The 23,440-nt window shown below is 37.3% G+C and overlaps 1 protein-coding gene across 1 annotated transcript; it reads left to right on the top strand.

The window, feature by feature from the left end:
- Window positions 1-7,503: 7,503 nt before the first annotated feature.
- DMP1 (dentin matrix acidic phosphoprotein 1) lies at window positions 7,504-20,401 on the top strand. Its single transcript, XM_004756109.3, has 6 exons — window positions 7,504-7,592; window positions 12,995-13,075; window positions 13,538-13,585; window positions 15,939-15,971; window positions 16,164-16,211; window positions 18,056-20,401. Exons 2-6 carry the CDS (start codon window positions 13,016-13,018, stop codon window positions 19,418-19,420), a joined length of 1,554 nt encoding a protein of 517 aa, XP_004756166.1. The 5' UTR covers window positions 7,504-7,592; window positions 12,995-13,015; the 3' UTR covers window positions 19,421-20,401.
- Window positions 20,402-23,440: the final 3,039 nt, after the last annotated feature.

Genomic DNA, 23,440 nt, shown 5'->3' with positions numbered 1-23,440 from the left:
TTTACTATCGCATACTTTACAATTATATATATATACACACATATATATGTATATGAATGTATGTGTGTGTGTGTGTGTGTGTATGTTTTTTTTAAACCTAAAGATATAAAACAAATGTATAACTTTAACAAAATTTACATGTAGCTACCAAGTTACAAAACAGTACTGCTTAGCTCACCTGGCACCACTCCCACACCTCTTCCTCACCTCTATCCCCACCTTGATCCCCAAGGTTAGCTCTCAGCTTATATAATTTCTTTCTTGTTTTTCTTTTTGCTTTTACCACTTAAATATCATTCTAAAATATTATTATTTTAGTTTACCTACATTTGAATTTTATATAAATGATATCATACAATATGGTTTCTTCTGTTTTTCTATTGATTAACTCAACATTTTTGTTTTTGATCATAGCTATTGCTACATATCTTGTTCTTGTTTTTTAAATTTTCATTAATGTATACTTTCTATTATATTAAATAAATGAAAATTTTTTTATCCATTCTACTGATGATAGACATTACGTTTTTCCCATTTTTTGATTATTATGAAAAATACTGCTATGAACATTTATGTATATGTCTTTGCACAGAAGCATAAATTTCTCAAGGGTGTATGCCTAGAAATTAAATTGCTGAGTTACACATTTGCATATATTTAGCATTCTGTCTGACCACCATTTCTTTTTGGAAAGCTTCTTTGGTCCTACTTTTTTCCGTATCCAAGCTGAGCTAAATGCCTCTCCTCTGTGCTCCTAAAGCATCTGTGCATATCTGTATCACTGCTCTTATCAGAGACTCAAAGAATTGCCAACTCTTTTTTTTTTTTTTAAAGATTTTATTTATTTATTTGACAGAGAGAAATCACAAGTAGATGGAGAGGCAGGCAGAGAGAGAGAGGGAAGCAGGCTCCCTGCTGAGCAGAGAGCCCGATGCGGGACTCGATCCCAGGACCCCGAGATCATGACCTGAGCCGAAGGCAGCAGCCCAACCCACTGAGCCACCCAGGTGCCCCAAGAATTGCCAACTCTTGCTCTAAATCTGTGCTGTCCCATATGGTAGCCACTAGCCATATGTCACCATTTAAGGTTAAATTAATAAAAATTAAATATGATTAAACAAACTCAGTTCCACAGTTCCCTTGGCCATATTTTAAGCTTAATAGCCATGTATGGCTTCTGGGTACCACACTGAACCATCCAAATATAGAACATTTCCATTATCCCAGAAAGTTCTATTTAATATGTTGTTCTAGAATGCTAGTTGCTCCAGGGTCCAGCTATAACATTCATCTTATATCTCATGCCCACTACAGTGCTGGACACACCAGGCTTTTGACAAATGTTTGTTGAACAAGACTGCTCTCAAGGTTTACAGTCAGGGGGTAAAAGCAGAAAACACAACAGAATATTAAATGAAGCTCCAAAGATTGAGAACACTACAATAGGGACTGATACAATAGTTCCCTAATATCCTAAGATGTGGTACTTGCATGAAACCAGACACAAAGATCAATGGAACAAAACAGAGTCTAGAAATAAACCTCAAACTTATGCAGTCAATTAATCTTCAATAGGACATCTAAAATACAAAAGAATGAAACTTTCTTATACCATATAAAAAATAAACTCAAAGTGGATCAAATACTTAAATGTAAGACTAGAAATCATAAAAATCCTAGAAAACATAGATAGTAGGCTCTTAGACATTAGTCTTAGAAATATTTTTTTTGATCTATCTCCCTAGGCAAACACAACAAAATAAAAAATAAACAAGTGAGACTACATCAAACTAAAAAAGCTTTTGCACAGAGAAGGAAACCAATATAACAAAAATCTACCTACTGAATGGGAGAAGACATGGGAAAATAATATATCTCTTGAGGAGTTAATATCCAAAATATATAAAGAACTCATGTAACTCAATAAAAAAAATGGGCAGATGTCCTAAATAGACATTTCTCCAAAGAAGACATACAAATGGCCAACAGACATATAAAAATATGTTCAACATCACTCATCCTTGGGGAAATGCACATCAAAACCACAATGAGATATCATCTCATACCTGCCAGAATGGCTAGTACCAAAAAAAAAAAAAAAAAAAAAAAAAAAAAAAAAAAAAAAAAAAAAAAGCCAACCCAAAACAAAAACCTAAGAAACAGCAAGTGTTAGCAAGAATGTGGAATAGAAAGAGCACTAGTGCACTGTTGGTGGGAACAAAATGATGCAGCCACTATGGAAAAAGTATGGAGGTTCTTAAAATTTAAAATAGAAATGTCATACGATCCAGCAATCCACTTTGAGGTATTTACTGAAAGAAATGAAAACACTGATTTGAAAACATATATGCACCATTATGCTCAGTACAACATTATTTACAATAGCCAAGTATGGAAGCAAACTTAGTGTCCATCAATACATGAATGGATTAAGATGTGGTGTATATACAAAACAGAATATTGCTCACCCATGAAGTCTTGCCATTTCCAATAAAATGGATGCACCTAGATATTATTATGCTAAGTGAAATAAATCAAAGAAAGATAAATATATGATTTCACTTATACATGGAATCTAAAAAACAAAGCAAAGAAAACAAAATGGAAATAGATACAGAGAACAATCTAGAGGTTGCTGGGGGAATGGGTTTTAGGGACAAAATAGAGAAAGGAGATTAAAAGGTACACACTTCCAGTTATAAAATAAATAAGACATGGAGATATAATGTACAGGATAGGGAATATGGTTAATATGTAATAATTTTGTATGGGGACCAATGGTAGTTAAACTATGGTAATGACTTCATAATGTATATAAATGCTGAATTACTATGTTGTACACCTATGTTTGTATACTTTATGTTCGTACACATGTTTGTACAGTAATATAATCTGTATGTCAACTATACTTCAGTTAAAAAAATAATGAATTGTTATTATCTTCCAATATTGGGTAATTAGGGATTCTTTTGATATTGTTTTGGTTTTGGTATTATTATGAATGCTTCCCTCTGTTTACTCTTGCATAGTATTATGTAGGTCTTGTGGCATTAGGCCGTTTGTCTTCAGCCACTTTGTTTGGAGTTTGTGGGTATAACCTGTCATGTAGTCTTGTAACCAGTCTCCAAAATGGCCTCCCATTTCCTTGTTTCCTGTATTCATTCTGATCCTCACATCAATAGGCAGAGACTATTTTTTCTCCTTCTGAGTCTGGGATGGCCCTGTGACTGATCTGAACATAGAATGTAGACAGTGACATTTGGGGCAGTTCTTGGACCCCAGCCAACACGTGAGAAGTCCAAGCCACAAAAAGAGGCCATATAGGGGCGCCTGGGAGGCTTAGTTGTTAGGGGTCTGCCTTCCGCTCAGGTCATGATCCCAGAGTTCTGGGATTGAGCCCATCCAAGCTTGGCAGGAAGACTTTTTCTCCCTCCCCACTGCCACCGCTTGTGTTCCCTCTCTGAATGTCTCCCTCTGTCAAATACATAAATAAAATATTAAAAAAAAAAAGAGGCCATAGTACTGAAGTTTTCAGAATAACAGTATCAGCTGAACTCCTAGACAACAACCACATAAGAGAGCTATCCTGATATTCTATTCCAATTAAGTCCCCAGATTACTGAAGCCCCAACCATAATAAAATGGTTGCTTTTTTTAAGACACAAAGTATTGGAATGGTTTTTAACAGAACAGTGGGTAACTACAACATTTATATTTGCTGTAAATTTTGTTCATTGTTTTTTGTTGTATTACTAGTTGCACTATTTTTAAAAAAGATTTACTTGAGAGAGAGAGAGCACAGTTCATGTGCTATAGCAGAGGGAGGGGCAAAGAGAGAGAAAGAGAGAGAGAGACAGAGAGACAGAGAGTCTCAAGCAGACTACCCCATGTGGGCTCCACCTCAGGACCCTAAGATCATGACCTGAGCTGAAATCAAGAGTTGGATGCTTAAACTACTGAGACACCCAGGCACACCAAGTTGCACTGTTTTTATGAAGGGATTTAGAGAGATTCTAAAATAATGTCCTATAACATCCCCCACTAAAATCTTCCCAGAATCCACTCTGACATAAGATTAAGAGGTTCTTTATGATCGACCTTTCAGTCAAGACCTATAAAACCACCTGGCAAGTGTAATTGAGAACCAGAGCAGAATATTGGGAATTTCTAGTTTCCTCATATGAACTCTGGTCTTCTAATCAAGCTTATATAAAAGTAGACTCCTTTCTTCTCATTTTTGCCTCTTCCCACCTCATTGAAGTTCACACTGAATAAGTTAAAAATCCATATATTTGATATTTTTTTCCTGGATGAAATTGGATATCCCAATCTTCTGGAACAGGTTGGTAGGAGTATCAGTTAAAAATTCCAACAATTGGTTAACCAATACCACTATGTAACCTCTCAGAGAAAACAAATTTTTATTCCCTGTGTGAATCATTTGTTACCCACAGCTGGTATTTATGGCATTCATCTGTAGCACTGGCCAGCAGAGAGAATACTTTATGGAGCTTCAGGGATCCCACTGGCAGCTAGGCAGAAGAAGACTGAAGTTTTGGGGGAAAATTCACAACTTCAGAGCTGAAAAGAGAAGGTGACATGTGATTTGCCTAGAGAAGAACATCAATGACCCCAAGCTCTTGCTGATGAGTGACTGTGTGGGAGGAAACGTTGTCTTCCACAAGGCAACTGGGTGTCAACCAGGATGGACTGGGAGAAGCCCTAGGTTGGATTTTAGCGTCTACATGGTCACCTGAACCCTGTGCCCTCAAAGTGCTTAACTGTTCACGGTTTTAGCTTTCTTAGAAGTAACATAAAGGGGTTGGGCCAGATTCATTCAATATCCTCCCAATTCTGTGCTGAGTTGTTGAAGGTCATTCTCACTTGCAAACAAAACCCCAGCTTCTGGGAATCTCAGGCCTGAGTCAGAGCCTTGGGCTCCTGGCTTGCTGAGAGGGAAAGCTCTGACATCTTTAAAGATGTTCATCCAGCCTGAGATAGCAGATTTTGGATGCTCAAGAGGAACTATTTTTTTTTAAAAATAAACTCTCAAATTCAAGTATCACCCTTCAGAAGCGTTATTGCCTATCCAATAGAGAACAGATAAATGATAGCATCAGAGGAAGTGTGGCTGTGCAGAGAAAGGGCATGGGACAACAGAAGGAACTAAAACCAGACCGCAAAAGCATACGAGTGCCTCAGTGAGTCGAGACTTTTGGACTTTATTCTGCAAACGATGCAGTATTATCAAAAGTGTCTATGCCAGGGAGGGGGTGACTTGAATGGGTTGTAGCATAACAAGTCTGGTAGCCAGGCCGAAGTTGGGACACTTTACTCTTTCATTCATTCCCTCATTTATTATATAATTATTGAGGTCCTCAGTGAATATTCTTTGATTGAATAAGTGACCCTTTGGTCCCAAATAAGAAAATTCCCCTCATTAGCATTTTGCTCCCAGGACCTGGTGTGTAAAAAAGGCAAAGATGCCCTTCATCGAGCTAATTTGTAAAAGGTCAGGTCCCAACAGGTGGATAAGGTTTTTGGGAAAGGGTAAAGAAACACCACCTCAGTTAAGTTGGTACCATTTCTGATTTCCTGGGTCTGCCTCCCTCTGGGAATAATTCTGCATGCCTAGCTGCATCAGCATGTTGAGTTATACAAGGTAGCAAACTGTCCCACTGTAACAGGCATGACGTATCATTCCATTGATGCATGAAATTAAAAAAATGAAATCTTGCCATTTGCAACAACATGGATGGAACTAGAGCGTATCATGCTTAGCGAAATAAGTCAAGCAGAGAAAGACAACTATCATATGATCTCCCTGATATGAGGAAGTGGTGATGCAACATGGAGGCTTAAGTGGGTAGAAGAATCAATGAAACAAGATGGGATTGGGAGGGAGACAAACCATAAGTGACTCTTAATCTCACAACAAACTGAGGGTTGCTGGGGGGAGGGGGTTTGGGAGAAGGGGGTGGGATTATGGACATTGGGGAGGGTATGTGATTTGGTGAGTGCTGTGAAGTGTGTAAACCTGGTGATTCACAGACCTGTACCCCTGGGGATAAAAATATATGTTTATAAAAAAAAAAATAATATGTGGTTTGCTAGAGATACAGCAGATAAACAAAAAAAAAATTCCAACAATTATTAACACGTTCATAAAAATTAGAGTGAGTCATACAGGTTCTGCAAAAACGAATAAATTGGCCCATTTTGAAACCATTCTATTCAGTCATTTATAAAAGTATTTACTGAGTGCTTTTCATGACCCAGAAGATGGGGTACCAGGGCACTGGGTATACATTAGTAAACAAAGCAAACATACCCATTCTTGAGGAAGTTAAGTTCTGGTAACATTCTCTTTCTTTCTATTTTTTAATTTTTTCAGAGTGGGAAGGGGTGAAGGGAGAGGGAGAGAGAGAGAATCTTCAGCATGGTTCCATGCTCAGTGTGGAGCCCAACAAGGGGCTTGATTCCATAACCCTGACATCATGATCTGAGCCAAAATCAAGAGTTGGATACTTAGCCAACTGAGCCACCCAAAGCTCCTGGTAACATATTCAGTGGCCATTCTATTGTTACTTGAGCAAGCTCCTTGGAAGGTGCCAACTCACTTCCCGCTCCCTACAACAATCTTCAGTACATACCCTGAAGAGCCCTGGTAAATACTATTATATCTGTTTCATTACATTTTCAGTGATGACAGAGAGTTTCTTGGAAATTGGTTTCTCTGTATGTTACCCAACTAGGCTTCCCCATAAACCAATTCTGATTTCAAAGAGAAGAGTTAAATTAAATCATGGCAAGCAGTTGGAGGAATAGTGAAGTGTTAGATTTAAATTATTTTTGGTTAAAAACAAAAGTAGCTTGGGGTGTTGCTTTAATATTTCTAATCACCACAGAATTCTGTAATACTTCACTAGGTTACTAAGAATTTTGGACTTTTTGTGTATATGGGGGGTAGGGAGAGGAGAGGTAAAAGAGAGAAGTAGTAGTGGTTGTTAAAAGATGAGAAGGGAAAGGATAAATGCTCATATTCTCAACACCAACAATTTAGGCAAATCTAGTATTTTAGGAAGTTCTTCATGTACAAACTGGAAATGTACATTAACAGGAAACTTGCTACCCACTCCTTGACTCTCCTTTTCCCATCCATGTGTCTGCTGGGATCTATCAGTGGGTGGGGTGGAAGACACTGTCATTGTTTATAATGCTCATAAGCCTGCATGGATGTGAATGACATATATTTAGAAATCAAAATAAAGCTTTAGGAAGATCTTCAATTTAATGGAAACTAGTCTAGTCATTTGAGAACCACAAGAGCTTTTTAGGGAAAATCTGCCTCTGCAAGTTAAGGAAGTGTGGGTGTACTGGAGTCCTGGTGACACCTTATGATGTCAGTCACCCCCAGCCTGAGGTTGATTGGCTATGAAGAGCTGAAGTCGAGTTTAAATTCTTGCACCGTCAGAGAAGTGAACAGCAGATCATCAACACAAGAGTGGCGTCATTGGGCATAAATTTCCTCTTTGAGAACTTCAGCCTCATTGTTGAGACTTTTGGGGAAAACTCTTTGTGAACTAAAAAGGGTAAGAAATTTTATTTTTTATGAAAATTTTTAAAATGACTTCTGCTATGTTTGGAAAATATTAAATGTGTGCAAATGTTGAAGGGCATTATGCCACCTAGAGAAAGATGGAGAGAGCTGAGCCTTGGGTTAAAATGATTTCCATTTTTGTGCCTGTTGTTATGCCACAGCAAATAATGATATGATAATGACATATTAAGTAAACAGAGCCAGATGTTTTTCTCTGTACTACTTTAATTAGATCTCTGCACAGCAGTTCTAAAAGGGAAAGTTTACTGAACAGGAGGCAAATGGAAAGTAATTTTGAAGGTTAGTTTTAATTACCAAAACAAATAAAACTTTTACATTTAGGTTTTGTGTATATAGTGATGTTCATGGCCTACAAAACATTATGAAAGAATTTAAACTAGACTGGCAGGCCTCCCAAAATACGGTCTTTCAAATTAAAAACCGTTATGCTATTTATCTAGGTAGTATCCAATAATATTATGAACTGAGTAACTAAACGAAGATGCTAAGACCACTGAAATAAACCAAGGATGGATAATTACAGTGCTTTTGTATTGGTTATGTAGGTATTGTTGTTAGCATGATGCCTTGTAAAGAGAATTCAAAAAAATGTTGAATATAACTGTCTTTTTAAAATATAACTGTCTTTTAAAAACACTTTCCGTTGTAGAAGACTTAAGAATATATATATATTCCAATCCTTATTTTTATTTGCTGCATTTATTTCACTTCATCTGTATCATAAGTGTGTGTCTTCCATAACAGAAAATGGGAATTGTGGTCATGTAATGCACTCCCTATGACATCTAGAAAATCCCAAATGTAATAGCAATACTTGAAGCAACCAGCCTTCTTTAGGAGCAGTAACTTCTAGTGAACCATACTCTCCATGCACCTGAGGGTCAAATAGACTATCCTAGTTTGATGTAGTTGGTTAAAATGTGTGAACAAACAATATTCTAAAGGCATCGGTCCACTTAGCTATGCCAAAATGGTAATGTAGACCAATGTGCCTCGGATGCTTAGAGGCCTTCCAAATCTATGTTTAATTTTAGGGCATCTTGGACTTATTTTACTATGGTTGAAGGCATATGATGTGGGATCAACTATAACTGACTTAAGACAATTACAGTTGGAAGGACTGGATATTTTTATTGCATTATTTGTTTGGTGTTCCAAATTCCTGATAGAATTCATATCCTGGTCAAATTCTATTTTATTTTTAATTTTTTATTTTTTATAAACATATATAAAATTCTATTTTATTTTTAAAGAGTAGTAATGAAGCAAGTTGCAGCTAATGGAGATTCTGGTTAGTTGGATTTGGATAACTTTACTTTTGTAGGACCAGCTAATTACATACTACCGTATTGTTATTACAGTTATTACTGTATCATTATTACAAAAGACTGTATACTCAGCACCTAGAACAGTGCCTGGTTCATAGGATATTCCTTTTTTTTTTTTTTAAGATTTTATATATTTGACAGACAGAGATCACAAGTAGGCAGAGAGGCAGGCAGAGAGGAGGAAGCAGGCTCCCTGCTGAGCAGAGAACCTGATGCAGGGACCCCACGATCATGACCTGAGCAGAAGGCAGAGGATTTAACCCACTGAGCCGCCCAAGCGCCCCTCATAGGATATTCTTAAAAAGCATTTGTTGACTGCTAATGGATGGATACATTGTTCATGGTACTTTTGAAGATTAACAACACTAAGTAAAAAATAAGCACATCAAACATAATAAATTGAGCCTGTGATTTTTCAATCCTTTATTTCCTTCTTTTGGCTTATTGCTTTCATTTCAGTTTACATAAAAGAAGATACATACTTTACAGTGAATCTTAACTTGGAGGAAGTTTCAGAACAAATTTCCCTTCTTGGAAGCACAGAGAATTTCTGGTTATACTTGAGAGTATCCAGAGAGAGACTGAAGTTCCCTACTCCCGATCTTAAACATTTTGAGTGTTTTCAACTCTGGGGGAAAAAATGAGAAAGTTTGAAAATCTTTTATACCCACTGCCCTTCAAGCTGGTGGAATGCAAGTTGAGGTTATTGATTTTTTTGGTCACATGCTTTCACTGTAGAATGATAGCATATACAATGTAGAAATGATATTTACCAATCACCAAAAAAGAACTTGGGATTCTGGACTCATCTCTTTCAAGAGGGTTTGTAGCTATTTTGCCAAATAATTACTCAAAATAAGGCTACCACATACCTGCTTCTGCCCTTTTTAGAATGTAGCTGAAAAGTGTATAAACTTTTGCAGCTCTCATTTGGAATATACTTCACAAAAGCATAATTATTCTTATAAAAATACTAATTGAAAGCCTAATATAGGGTTTAAGATCTGGCTTTCTTTAATGCTTGATGGCAGACTACATTCTATGAGAGGCATCTTCCACTCTCAGGACCCCTGGGTGCATTTTATTTTAGTTTGGGAAATTACTGTTGTAGGTCAGGGTGCTAAATAGTATTTGGAGAAGCACAAGGAAGTTACTGCATCTCTCTTGTGTTTCATAGCATTCCAACCCTAAGAAACATGAATGCTGGAAGCACATACTTTGTAAAAAGTCAAACATTCATTAGTGTAGTATATCAGCTATTTTTTTTTTTTTTAAAGAGAAGCAAAACAAACAAAACTAAACTAAAAAACAAGAACTCAGTATTTACTGGCCTTATATCAAGTCTGGAATATTGCTAGCTTTCAGAACACCATGAGATTATCACCCTATTAAAATTTCAGTTTGAAAATTAAAATGGTGAACAGCCTAATTTTCATTTGACTTGTGATGCCAAAACCACTTGGCATGCAGTTGAGAGTATCATATTTAGGGGAAACTTTCCTTGGCTTAAAAAATGAACCTAAGAACTTAAGAAAGCAAAATGTTTTGATTGTGGGAGCTAAGGGGAAATAGAGAAGAGGAAAAATTTTCCTCTACTCTCCTAGGGTCTTCACTGGTCTAAGACTTAAACTGACCTAAGTGAGATTAACAGGAGAAAAGCACGTAAGTTTTATTGAAATTTCGATATGTATATGGTAGCTTTCATAAGAGAATGAAGACCTGAAGAAGTGACCAGAGCAGAAAGCTTTTCTACCTTTTATTTTTTTAACCTTTTTATTTTTTACCTTTTTATTTTTATTTTTAAAAGATTTCTATTTATTTGTCAGAGAGAGTGAGAAAGAGAGAGAGAGAGAGAGAGAGAGAAGCAGGGAGAACTGCTGGCAGAGGGCGAAGCAGGCTCCCCACTGAGCAAAGAGCCAGATGCTCGACTCTATCCAGGACCTTGAGATAATGACCTAAGCTGAAGGCAGACACATAACTGACTGAGCCACCCAGGCGTCCCACTTTTCTAACTTTTAGATAACGAAACAATACTTATGTGATGAACTGACAAGACAAAAGCGCTTGGGCTGGGGCAGTAAATTGTAGGGAAGTGACTGGGAAGATAGGATTAGTTTAACAAGGTTCGTTTGTACAGACTTCTCTCAGCCCTGAGCTCTCTTCTCTGAGGATGAGTACATCTTCCCTCTGGGTACAGGGAAGCCACCTTTCACATGGGAGTTTCCTGCTTTTAGGAAGAAAAAGGATCACAGGATCTTTCTTACGAATGCTGTTTCTCATAAAAAAATAATTTTTATGTCAAAGAGGCATATTTGGGGATATAAGATATTCTGGCTTCTTTCAGAAGTAATATCTTTTAAAATCAGGCTTTTTTAGATGCAGTTGAACATTTTCGTGTTTTTTCTATTAATATTGGCAGAAGATTTGAAAAAGAAACAAAAATATCAAAATATAAGGACTAATATGAACGACACTGAATCAGAATAAAGAAAATAATACAAATGAAGAATAACTATGTTGAAGTGGGATAACATTCATACATAAAATGAGAATATCTATTGGGCTATTTGAGCTGTATGAAAGTAGAAATGAGGAATGTTCTCAGTCTTAGGATTTCTATTTTCTTGAATAAATTTAAAAACAAATTAAATGATTTCTGGAGATGTGTTACAGGTGCTATTCAGCATATTCAGACATTAGTGAGCAATGTATTCTTATTTTCTAGATCAGAGGTTAAAATTATTTGCAGGACCTTAAAAACAAAAGTGAAGTCTGAAATAAACTTGCAGGATTTTTGACAAAATGCCTGGCAGTCCATCTGACAAATTGGTTAGGGCAGCCACAGGGCCTACAAGTGCAGGGCAAATTATTTTCCCTTTAAGTCATTTCAGTAACTTTTTGTATTAGCATGTAGTACACCTATTTTTAGATCTAGAACAGGCTGTTTCCCCAAATCACCAGCTCTTGAAGTGTGGAATGAAGCCACCATCCAGGAAAATACAGTTTGATTTTATATGTTTCACTCAGCGTGATTCACAAGAATATTCCAAACCTCTCTCAACTTCCTGAGATCCTTCAGTAACATGAGTGACATTTTAGAGAATTTAGCACAATCTATGTTTCTGTTGTAGCACAGCAGATATTAAGAGCTTTCTGGAGCTGTAATGTGAAGGCTGCCAAGTACACTTCTTCAGGTCAAGGAAAAAAGGGCAAAACCAACCTATTTTGTCTAAATATTATTATGAAGTTATAAATGTGACTGAGAAGCAATTTGTGTGTGTGTGTATGTGTGTGTGTAGACAAGTTAGATGATCCATCAACGGTATCCCTAAATTCCATGTTATGTGTATATTTGACAAGTTGATGTACCACACTAAGGTGCATAATTATCATAAAAGTGATTGGTCAGAAATCTCTCTATTCCTCTTTCTTTACTTGTTCCTCCATTTATCAAATTTTATGGGTTAGAGGAGAAGTATTTATAGACCTCTCCATTGAAATATTTTCAATTTATCTCTTAGAAGTAAGGTTTCTTTTTAACCTGTTTATTGAGATATAATTCAATATATACTTTACACACTTGAAGTATACAGTTCAATAATTTTTAGCCATTGCACAGAATTGTGCAACCTTCACTGAAATCAAATTTGGAAAACTTTCCTTACCTCCAAAATTCACTCCTTAACTGTCTCAAACTCCCATCTCTTCCAGCCTTGGGCAAACACCAACCTACTTTCTGTCTCTATAGATTTGTCTATTTTGGACAATTTATATAAATGGAATCATATAGTATGTGGTCTTTTGTGTCTGGTCTTTCCCTCAGTATAATGTTTTCAAGGTTCCTCTACTCTGTAGCATGTATCAGTACTTCATTCCTTTTTATGGCTGAATAATATTCCATTGTGTGAATACAGTACCTTTTATTTTTTCATCAGCTGACAGACATTTGGACAAGTTGTGTTTTTTAATAGGAAAAAACTGTTAAAAAATTAAAACTTCTATATTTCTTTAGCATAGAGAAAACATCTTCTGTCCTTCACCACAGGTAGAGGTGTCACACCCAGCTATGAAGACCAGTATCCTGCTTATGTTACTTTGGGGATTGTCCTGTGCTCTTCCAATCCCAGTAAGTATCAGCGTAGGGGTATATGAAATAAACCTTTTACACCTAAAATTCCACAATGTTCATTGGCTATAAGCAAGGTGGCTGTATATCTTCCAGTCAGATGAAAATAGTAGTTTCTTAGGAAGCTGTTTTCTTTAAAATATTATCTGAGTTAGTCCTTATTCTGTTGAGTCATATAGCTATGATTCTCATTTTTCTTCATCATCAGTGGTTCTCAAAGTGCTGTCCCCCAACCAATAGCATCAGCACCAACTAGGATTTTGTTAGAAATGAAAGTTCTTGGATCCTACTTTAGATCTACTGAGCCAGACTCTCTAAGGATGGGGCAATCTGTGGTTTAAAAGGCGTCCAGCTGATTCTGATTCATACAAAATTTGACTATTACTTCCTACATATGCAAAGTGTTAAAAGCTACTGCCTTGGAAAAGTTTCTGTGTTAACCATGTGCACTAAATTTTCTAGGTAGCCAGGTATCAAAATACTGAATCTGAGAGCTCTGAAGAATGGAAGGTGAGTAGAAATAAGGTTTTTAAAAATATTATTAATTTAATATATTATTAAATATATTGGTTCCGCCACAGATGTTGAAACTGTTAATGCTTTAAGAACACCTTAATAACCTAAGGTATAGGTAGTAAGAGCTATAATTTCTAGTTCATGTGAAAAAATTTAGTTCATATAATGTTTCAACTTCAACTTGGTAGTATAATTCAGTGAGGAGGTACTTTTTTCCTTTAGCTTTATTTTCATAATGGATGTCCACGGTAGTGGAAGGGAATGGATGACAGTGAACCAAACTGCTCTTAAAGGATTAGGACTAGAAATCTGTTTTACCAGGAGATGTCGGGCAGGCAGGAGGTCAAGTCTTAGAAAGTGAGAAAAGACGGACGATGAGAGAATACTACAGTCTCTGGAGTAATAGCTAATGTTGATTGAGTATTAACTCTGAATAACCTAACAGTTACTAATTCTCAAGAACTCAAGAACCATTGCTAGGCTCTTCTATGTGCTTCACAAGAGAACACTGAGACACAGAGAGTAACCTAGTTTGGTCTCAGTTACATGGTTATTAAGTGTTAGGGCCAGACTTTAAACCTAGGTCACTCTGGCTCCAGAATCCACATTCTCTATTAGGGTATCATAACCCTTTCAGGAAGGGGCCAAGTCTAGGAGAGCAACAGGTTCTCAAGACTGAAACTACAAGTAAGGCTTGAAATCTTATGCTAAGTCAGAGTATTCTATTCATGACCTTGTTACCTGCTGGCTTTTGCATATAATGGAGCTTGGGCACAACATTATTAGTGGTTGCCACATCATGTCAGAGGCTTGGGATGGGGGCTCTGCTCCTGCCTGAGAATGGAATTGGCATTGCAGGATTTCTCATGAACTTTCATCAGAGATGTCCTTTGGCTGGTTAAGTGAAAAGCAGCCACTATAGATCCTCTCTCTCATTCAACCAAAGACTCTAAGAGTACCACAAACGTGTTAGGTTCTCACGTTTAGCTTTGGCATTAGAAAAATACCAATGTCTTGCTCCCTTCTATCCTTTAATTCTAAATGGTAACCGATAGTTACTTCTGAGAATCTAGCATTGTGCCTGCCTGTGGGGTCACGGGCAAAGATTCCAAGTGATTATAGCTCCTTCCTCTGGGGAGATACTCCTGCTTAGCATGCTGAGAGGAGTGTTAAAACCATGCTGATAGCAGCTCCTCCCTGCTTTTCTGTGCACCTCAGGCCTTCACACCCATGGCTCAGCAGCTTTGAACCACAAGGAATTTGGGGATCCTGCTGTGCTTAAGGGGAAGGGGGAGTGGAGATGCAGAGAAGGCACAAGAGGTGGCTCAGGCAATCTTAAGAGTTCTTATAAGATCAAAAAAAGTGAAAAAGTGAAATACATCAGAACTATGCCTAATTAAGTTTCAGACTTAGTTTTTGTGTATGTGTGATCTTATGTAATTCAAGAAAGGTTTAATGGCTTTCTCAATTCAGTTTTATCTATCACTGAATTTTATAAAGTGATATTCTCAAAATGGATTATTTCTTTAGCTTATATCATATTGATGCTTCCAATTTCTTCCTCATAACAACTCTGTGGAGTATGCACAGTGGTTGCTAATATTCTTAATTTATGAACAAAAAATTGACATTGAAAAGGTGAATTGAATTGCCCAGATACACACAGAGTGACCAAACATCACAGTTTACCCAGGACTTAGGGGCTTCCTGGAACATGTGAATTTCAGCACTAAAACCAAGACAGTGGTTTTCAGGGCTATAACCAAAAGCCAAGAAGCTAATTGAGACTTAAATCTGGGTTCTAAGTTTCAATGCTGGTTTTTTTTCCCCCCTATGTTACATTTTATCTAGGTTGTGCAAACAACCACCTCCAAAGAAAGTATATTTTTCTCTAAGTGAAGTATCAGAAACACAAAAATCTTCTAGGTCTTATAGCTCACAAGAACTTTCTAGGCCATCAGGCCATATCATATTCTCTTTTTAGCCATTTCACCATAAAATGCCATTATTACTCATGTAAATGTAAACTATATATCAAGAAATGAAAAAAATCAACTAAAATTATTTTATTTTATTTATTTTTAAAGATTTTATTTATTTATTTGACTGTCAGAGATTACAAGTAGGCAGAGAGGCAGGCAGAGAGAGAGGGGGAAGCAGGCTCCCCGTGGAGCAGAGAGCCCGATGCAAGGCTCGATCCCAGGACCCTGAGACCATGACCTGAGTTGAAGGCAGTGGCTTAACCCACTGAACCACCCAGGCGCCCCTCAACTAAAATTATTTTAAATATCCGTGAGACATGATCCATCTGTAAAGGAGTAATTTGTTTTCCTTCCTGTTTTTACAGGGACAGTTGGCTCAGACACCAACACCACCTTTGGTAACTATCTCATTCATTTTTTTTTTTTTCCATAAACATCTCATAGAGTAAATTTACTTTAATACTCTTCTTATCACCTTAAGCCATTTGGACAGCAGTAAATCCAAACTGCAAGCAATTTATATGTATCATATGTTTTTTTCCTTGGAAATTACTAAAAGGAAAATAAACAACTTTTTCTTTTCCTTTTAGGAGAGCAGTGAGTCATCAGAAGAAAGTAAAGTTAGCTCAGAGGAACAGGTAATTAAACAGACCTTTCCTAACTTTTCAGGCTACTTAGGAATTGAAGGAAATGATGTTAGATTAAATTACCTGCAACCATTCTAAATGTAATATTTTCTAACCATTAGTTATGCTAGCTAAATCATCCCATAAAGTAAGAAGAGAAAAATGAGTGGGAGAATTCAGATGTGGACATAATGTTCATTCCGTATTTATCGCTGGGGCCAGACTGTAGACACTGTGGCCCCAGATGTCCTCTAATTAAAAAGAACACACACACACACACACACACACACACACACACACACACATGCACAAATGGTCCTAAACTATGTTAGACAAGTAATAGCTCATTTATCACTTTAAAAATGTTGCTTTTATAATTGGAGCAGTTCAGATCAGGCAGAGAAAGCTTTCTGGTTAACATCAAGTACCTGCTGGGCCTAGACAGCTCCTCCATGTCAAGGATCTTATTGGAGGAGAGAACAGGAAGGCCCTGAAGAAACTTAACTGAAACAGCTTCTTTGGTAATGATTTGTCTTTAAAACAGTCTCAGTGGTGACCCCGGTAATGAGAAAAGCTGACTTAACTTGTAATTATAACCCTTTAAGAAAAAACTGGCACTCTTTATTTTCTTAAGACTAAATGTCATTACTTTCTTGGTTGTCCTACCATTTGACCAAACTCAAACCTATGGGGATCCAGAGATTCCAGGAACCAGGTTTCTCCTTGAGGCTTTGGTCCATGTTGTATTTTATACTCAACTAGTTGGAAGATGAATTATTAGTTTACCACTATTACTAAAGATGGTCTGAGGAACATTCTAGAAATTTATAAACACATAATTGGGGATGTTTTCTGGAGATGTTATGATTTATTGCCTCAATATTCTCTGAACTCTCAAATAAGAGTAATAGTATTTGCTTGAGAAGGGCGCAGTATGTACCTATTGAGGAATGGGGAGCTAAAAAGATGCTTAGTCCAGCATACCAGTGTGAACTCTAACAATGGGAAGAGATGTCATCATTCTGTACTCCTAACTGCAAAATCAGACATTGATCCGTAGGGACAAGTAGAAAAATAAAAACAAAGTCAGCAAGAATGCTCTGCTATGGGATATGGTAAAGAGAGCAGATTTTTCCAAAGCATAATGAATGAAGACCCACTATCCTTCTTTATCTGTATAGAGCTTCCAATCGTTTGACTTATGGGGATAATCTCTCTGAGCTCACACTTAGAACTAAGACTCCCTAGTGGTCCCACTAGTTGCACTCTTCTAGCTAAGCCTTCTACAGGCAACCCTCTGCCTGTATGAATGAAGTATAAATATAGTATGGGTGAGATGTATATCTTACCATAACATTTTACTTTCATTTTAGCTAAAAGTTCCATTCTACTGCCCTAGTACATTCCCCCTGCTGCCCCCCTGCCACCCACCCAGAGTTGGTTAGAAAAAAATGTGGGTCATTTTAAAGTCACCCAATAATTTTGAAAAGTGTTTTAAGCCAAAAAATTTGAAGGGTGTTTCAAACATCTCTTTAATGTATCAAAAACAAAAAATTCGCTGAGAATTTCTTCTAGGAATCAGACTTACAATATGATTTGAGTTTCATGAATGTGATTTCTATAGAGCTTTTTAAGAAAGTTTCTGTAGCAGTGAGTGAATTGTGCCTATATAAAATGGAATGGCTTGAGTTTCAACTCCTCTTCTTTCCTCTAACCTTTAGTAGACATGTTATTGAGCAGTAAAACTGACCATGGTTTAGAAGGAGGGACAAAAGAAGAAAGTAGGAAGAGCCTAGGTAACACCCTCTATATCAGCTCCTGGAGTACTGACCATGTTTGTTAACCCCAAACTCCAGGAAAATGAAGACCCCAGTGACAGCGCTGAATCAGAGGAGGGCTTTGATGATCATCAATATACACATAGACCAGCTGGTGGCCTTTCTAGGAATGGAGGAAAAGAAGGAGCCGATGATGATGAAGATGACAGTGGTGATGACACTTTTGGTGATGATGACAATGGCCCAGGACCTGAAGAGAGACAAGGAGGAAACTCCAGACTCAAAAGTAATGAGGACTCAGCTGACACCACACAATCTAGGGAAGACAGTGCCCTGCAAGGGGAAGACAGTGGCCAAGATACCACCAGTGAGAGCAGGGACCTTGACAATGAGGATGAGGTGAACAGCAGGTCTGAGAGAGGTGACTCTGCTCGAGAGAGTGAGAGTGAGGAGCACTGGGTGGGAGGTGACAGTGAAGGGGATAGTAGCCATGGAGATGGCTCCGAGTTTGGTGATGAAGAAATCCAGAATGATGATCCAGACATTATCAGGAGTGATAGAAGTAACTCCAGAATGAACAGTGCTAGTGTCAAATCAGAAGAATCAAAAGGAAACAGTGATGAACAAGCAAGCACTCAGGATTCAGGTGACAGCCAATCAGTAGAATATTCCAGGAGGAGAATTTTCAGAAAGTCCCGCATTTCTGAGGAAGACGATATAGATGAATTTGATGATAGCAACACAATGGAAGAAATCCAGAGTGACTCAACAGAAAACACCAACTCGAAAGAAGCTGGTCTCAGTCAATCTAGGGAAAACAGCGAGAGTGAATCTCTTGAAGAGAGTGAGGAAAATCAGTCCCAAGAAGACAGTCAAGATGTACAAGACCCCAGTAGTGAGTCTAGTCAAGAGGATGATCTGCCATCTCAGGAAAGCAGTAGTGAATCTCAGGAAGAAGTAGTGAGTGAGTCCAGGGGTGACAACCCAGATAATACCACCAGTTACTCAGAAGATCAGGAAGACAGTGATTCCAGTGAAGAGAACAGCTTGAATAAACCCTCCAGTTCAGAAAGTGAATCCACAGAGGAGCAAGCGGACAGTGAATCCAATGAAAGCCTCAAAGACTCAGAGGAAAGCCCAGAGTCCTCTAATGAGGAGAACAGTTCTAGCCAGGAGAGCCAGTCTCACAGTGCCTCAGCAGAGAGCCAGAGTGAAGAAAGCCAGTCTGAGCAAGACAGCCAGTCTGAGGAAGATGATGCCAGTGATTCTCAGGACAGCAGCAAATCAAAAGAAGACAGCAACTCTACTGAGAGCAAATCAAGCAGTGAGGAAGATGGCCAGTCAAAAAACACTGAGATAGAAAGCAGAAAATTAACAGTTGATACTTATCACAACAAACCCATTGGGGATCAAGATGACAATGACTGCCAAGACGGCTACTAGTGTCAACTCTCCAAGAAGTGGCTCTCACCTATAGGGGTCTTGGGAGTTGGAGAATAAGGAAATCATTATAACTATAATTTATTGATTTTTTTTTAATCAGAAGGACAACCAGAGGTCATTTCTTTCTGAAAGGAAATGTTGTAGGGTGTCACCTAAATGTTCTAGGGTGTCACCAACTTATAGGGTTTAAATACTCTCAGGTGACACCAGAACACACTCAATGAGACTGGAAGCAAGGAAAGATATACATTATAGCTTCACAACTGAAATAGTTACTAACTCATTAACATAACAGTTACTGAGGTTCTATTATGTACCAGGCACTGTGCTAGGTGCTGGGATATAAAGAAGCTTAAGGCTTGTTTCTTGCTCCTGAGGAGCTTATAGAGGGATGAATAAACTTAAAAAAGCTAAACAGGGATACATATGGGGGAAACAAGAATTATTACAATGCAGTGTGTTAAGTGCTGTAAGAAGTATGAACAAAATATATGGAAGCACAGAAGATGGGACCAACTTTGCCTTGGAAAATCAGGGAGGTCTTCACAGCAGAAAAGACTAGTGCTGGAGCTCTGCATAAGATTTCTTTGTTGAAGACAAGAGAATTCTATTCATTCCTGGGATAAACAATAGTGAATCCTATATGATTAAATATTTAGTTTTTGAAAGCACTTTCAAATTATGGCACAGTGAGGTATTCTGGATAAAGGAAACATTGTTTTCAACTTATTTACCCTTTTTGATGCTTTTTTTGGAATTCCCATGAACACTGACTCACCCACACTGGTGATACAATATGGAAGACTGGGTGGGGGAGAGTAGTAGAAAGAAATCCCTCTTTAAATAGAGAACTTTTAGCTTTATTTTTTTCTAAAATCAGTCTATGTGCTAGAAAAATTATTGTCCTTTACATATATTGCACATAATGAAATTGTGTATATAGAATTCAATTGATTTTTGCCAAATATCCTTTGAAATGTTACCTCAACATAAAATTATATTTTATAATAAAGATAATAATATCTAGAAGTAGTATGTGCTTATTTTTATAGTAATATTATTAGGGAATATCTGTATTAAATAACTCTTCCTTTAAAGCATTAAAGGATCATTTCCTTTCTTTCATTAAAATAAAAGATTTTCTTAAATTATTTCATGAAAATTTTATGAATTAGGTAGCATTTTGAAAAAATTACTTTATACATCATGATATTTTACCAAATATACCTGTTATATATAAGGAAAAAAGAAAATGAAGCAAGCTCTCAACATTGCTTAAGGCAATCTCCAAAGTTCATCGTGGTTGAGTTTAACATTAGTTCCTTCTGGTCTCTTAGACTCTCATTTGTATAAACTCTGGAATCTACAGGGAAACATATTCTTTACATTTTTAAATTCTTTGTAAGAAACTATTGTACCTTGGCACTTTTACTTTGTGTTTTTAGCCACAATTCCATTAGAGTACATCAGAATTCCCCTACAAATTTATTAAGAGAATCAGGAAGACTTTCATTCATTCATTCCATTTTTTTGAGAGAGTGTGTGTGCATGTATGTGTATATATGTGAGATGGGGAAGGAGTAGAGGGAGAGAGAGAATCCCAAGCTTTCCCCATGCCCAGTGCAGACCCCAGCGTAGGGCTCTGTATCACAAACTTGAGATTATGACCTGAACTGAAATCAAGAGTCAGACACAACCAACTGAGCCACCCAGATGCCCCAATAAAGACTTTCTTTCAGCCTGAGCTTTCCCATCCTTCCCATAATTCCATTCCATCAATATGTTAGAGCTGTTGTCACTTGGAGAATAAATGTATATTCTCTAATCCTACTTCTAGGATTAATTCTACCTCTAATTAATTCTCTAATCCTCCTCCTACTCCTACTACTGAGATTTTAATTTAGTAGGTCTAAAGTGAAACCTAGAATTCTCTATTTTTAGAAGGATCCCAGGAGATTCTGATGTAGCCCATCCATACGCTTACATTTGCGTTCTTTGTCTGAATGGATTAAATTACTGACTTAATTAACCTATAAGTTCCTGCCAACCCACAGCTTCTTATAAGGAGAACTGCCCCATGTTTGGACCTCCTGGGTGCCTGAGGCATAGTTGATCAGGTTCCAACCATTCAACTGCCCGGTCTCACCACAGGAGATTGTTCTGATGAGAACCTGAACCCAGGGGACTTGCCTATAGACTGGACAGCAGCCTCAGATGAGACATTTTGCAAAGGCTCTGCCTGAACATAAATGAGAGTGGCTTGAGGTCTAATATGAATTTCCCTCTGTGAATATTTGAATATTTATGAAGACAGATGTCAACAAGTACTCAAAACAAAAACAGAGAGTCAGAAATAGCCATTAGAGAGAGTCCGTTAATAGTGAAGCACAAAACTGAAAACTATTGAGCTCTCAATGTGAAGAGGCAAAATCAGAATTCTCTTGCTCTCATGCTTGGATCTTGACTCTCCTATTGTCCTCTAGGCCTTCTTGGATTCCTATAATGCTCCTTCCTTTTAAGTGCCACTTGTACCCTTACAATATATTCACCTTTCTTGAGACAAAATGAGTCAGTCTTTGTGACTTGAGGACAAAATGCCTAATCAACTCAGACTCATAACCTTAGGTATTAAGTTTAGCAGTACTCCCAGGTCATATCATCCTTTTACCAAGTTAACTAACAGGACTTTTTGAAGAAGAATAATGATAAGAATTGTATCTATGTTGGTGTTAGAAATCATCTTAGGCAGATGTGGAAGAGTTTTAAGTTCTCATCACTCATTTTATGTACTAGGTATGGACACTGGTCTATTTTATAATCAAAAGTATAAAAATATTATCCAAAAGAAAGCTGACTGGACAGGGGTGTTAGCTTTGAAGGTGTATAAATTTTCTCATGGAGTACCTCACTGAAGTCTATAATGGATGAGTCCACTTGAGTAGCCAAATCACAATCAGAAATCAATTTTTAATTTATAATGGGGAGAATAAGAATTAAAGGCTGTGAGATGAACACAAATGAGACACAAATGAGAGCTATGTGGCATGCATGCTTAATAGCACTGGGCTAAAATAAGATGATCTATCTATGGTGTTCCATGAAAAATGTTACAGTTGGGACTCAAATTCTAGAAAGCTGACTCCTTCCTGAAAAGTACTCCAAAGAGCCATCATCAAGTCTTGCCACAGTGACCCTGATTTTCTAAGATTACTAGGGTTAACCCACTCTTCTTTAAATGCCCATTGTTCCTTTACATAAATTATTAGTACAGTTGAGTTGGTTTCTGTGGAGTCCTGTTGGCCTGGAGCCATTATGTCTTCTCCAGATGATTTTGTGTATTTATGTAGATCTAAAAAATTTAGTTCCTAAACTACAATCTTAATTTACTGCTCCTAGTTCCTGATATGATGTGGGCACTCTCTGTGACTCCAAAATAAATACAAATTGATGGTTTCTAATCTTCCCCATTTACCCACTGACTCATTCAAACATTTATGGAACACATCTTATGATCTATAGAATGATGAATGAGACCTGATTTCTGCCTTTAAAAAGCTCATAATCTATGGCAGAGACAAAAGTGTATGCATGGTGATAGACGGTTAGAGCAGTTATAGGGCTGTCATTAAATTTCCATGGGTGTACGTGGAAGGGAGTGCTTAACCTGTTTGGAGAGCTGAAGAGGTAATAGGACATCTAATGTAAACCTTGGGAAGTGAAAAAAAAAAACAGGCGAGAAGCAACTCCAAGCATAGGGAACAGAGAAGTAAATGTGCAAAATTATTTATGGCATGTTAATGTATGATAAAAAAAAATAATCTGGTGTTACCAAAGCACTGGGAAGAGAAGAAGAGAAAGAGGAAGTTATACGTGGAGGTTTCTGAATGCCAGATTAAGGAGAACAGCCTTCACTGTTAATGAGTACCTTTCTGGAGCCAGGTTTTCATATACGATATACATATCATAAACACCTTTTGACATAGGTATTATAAATTCTATACCCCCTTTAAAAACATATAA

Source organism: Mustela putorius, unplaced genomic scaffold, assembly GCF_011764305.1.
Source record: "Mustela putorius furo isolate JIRA1106 unplaced genomic scaffold, ASM1176430v1.1 tig00000382_pilon_pilon_pilon, whole genome shotgun sequence".
NCBI lineage: Eukaryota > Metazoa > Chordata > Mammalia > Carnivora > Mustelidae > Mustela > Mustela putorius.
This window is presented reverse-complemented; position numbering and strand designations above follow the sequence as displayed.

Coding starts and splice junctions, on each gene's coding strand:
- DMP1 (XM_004756109.3), top strand. CDS start 13,016: ATGAAGACCAGTATCCTGCTTATGTTACTTTGGGGATTGTCCTGTGCT. Junction 15,972..16,163: donor AGACACCAACACCACCTTTG/GTAACTATCTCA, acceptor TTTTCCTTTTAG/GAGAGCAGTGAGTCATCAGA. Junction 16,212..18,055: donor AAGTTAGCTCAGAGGAACAG/GTAATTAAACAG, acceptor CCCAAACTCCAG/GAAAATGAAGACCCCAGTGA.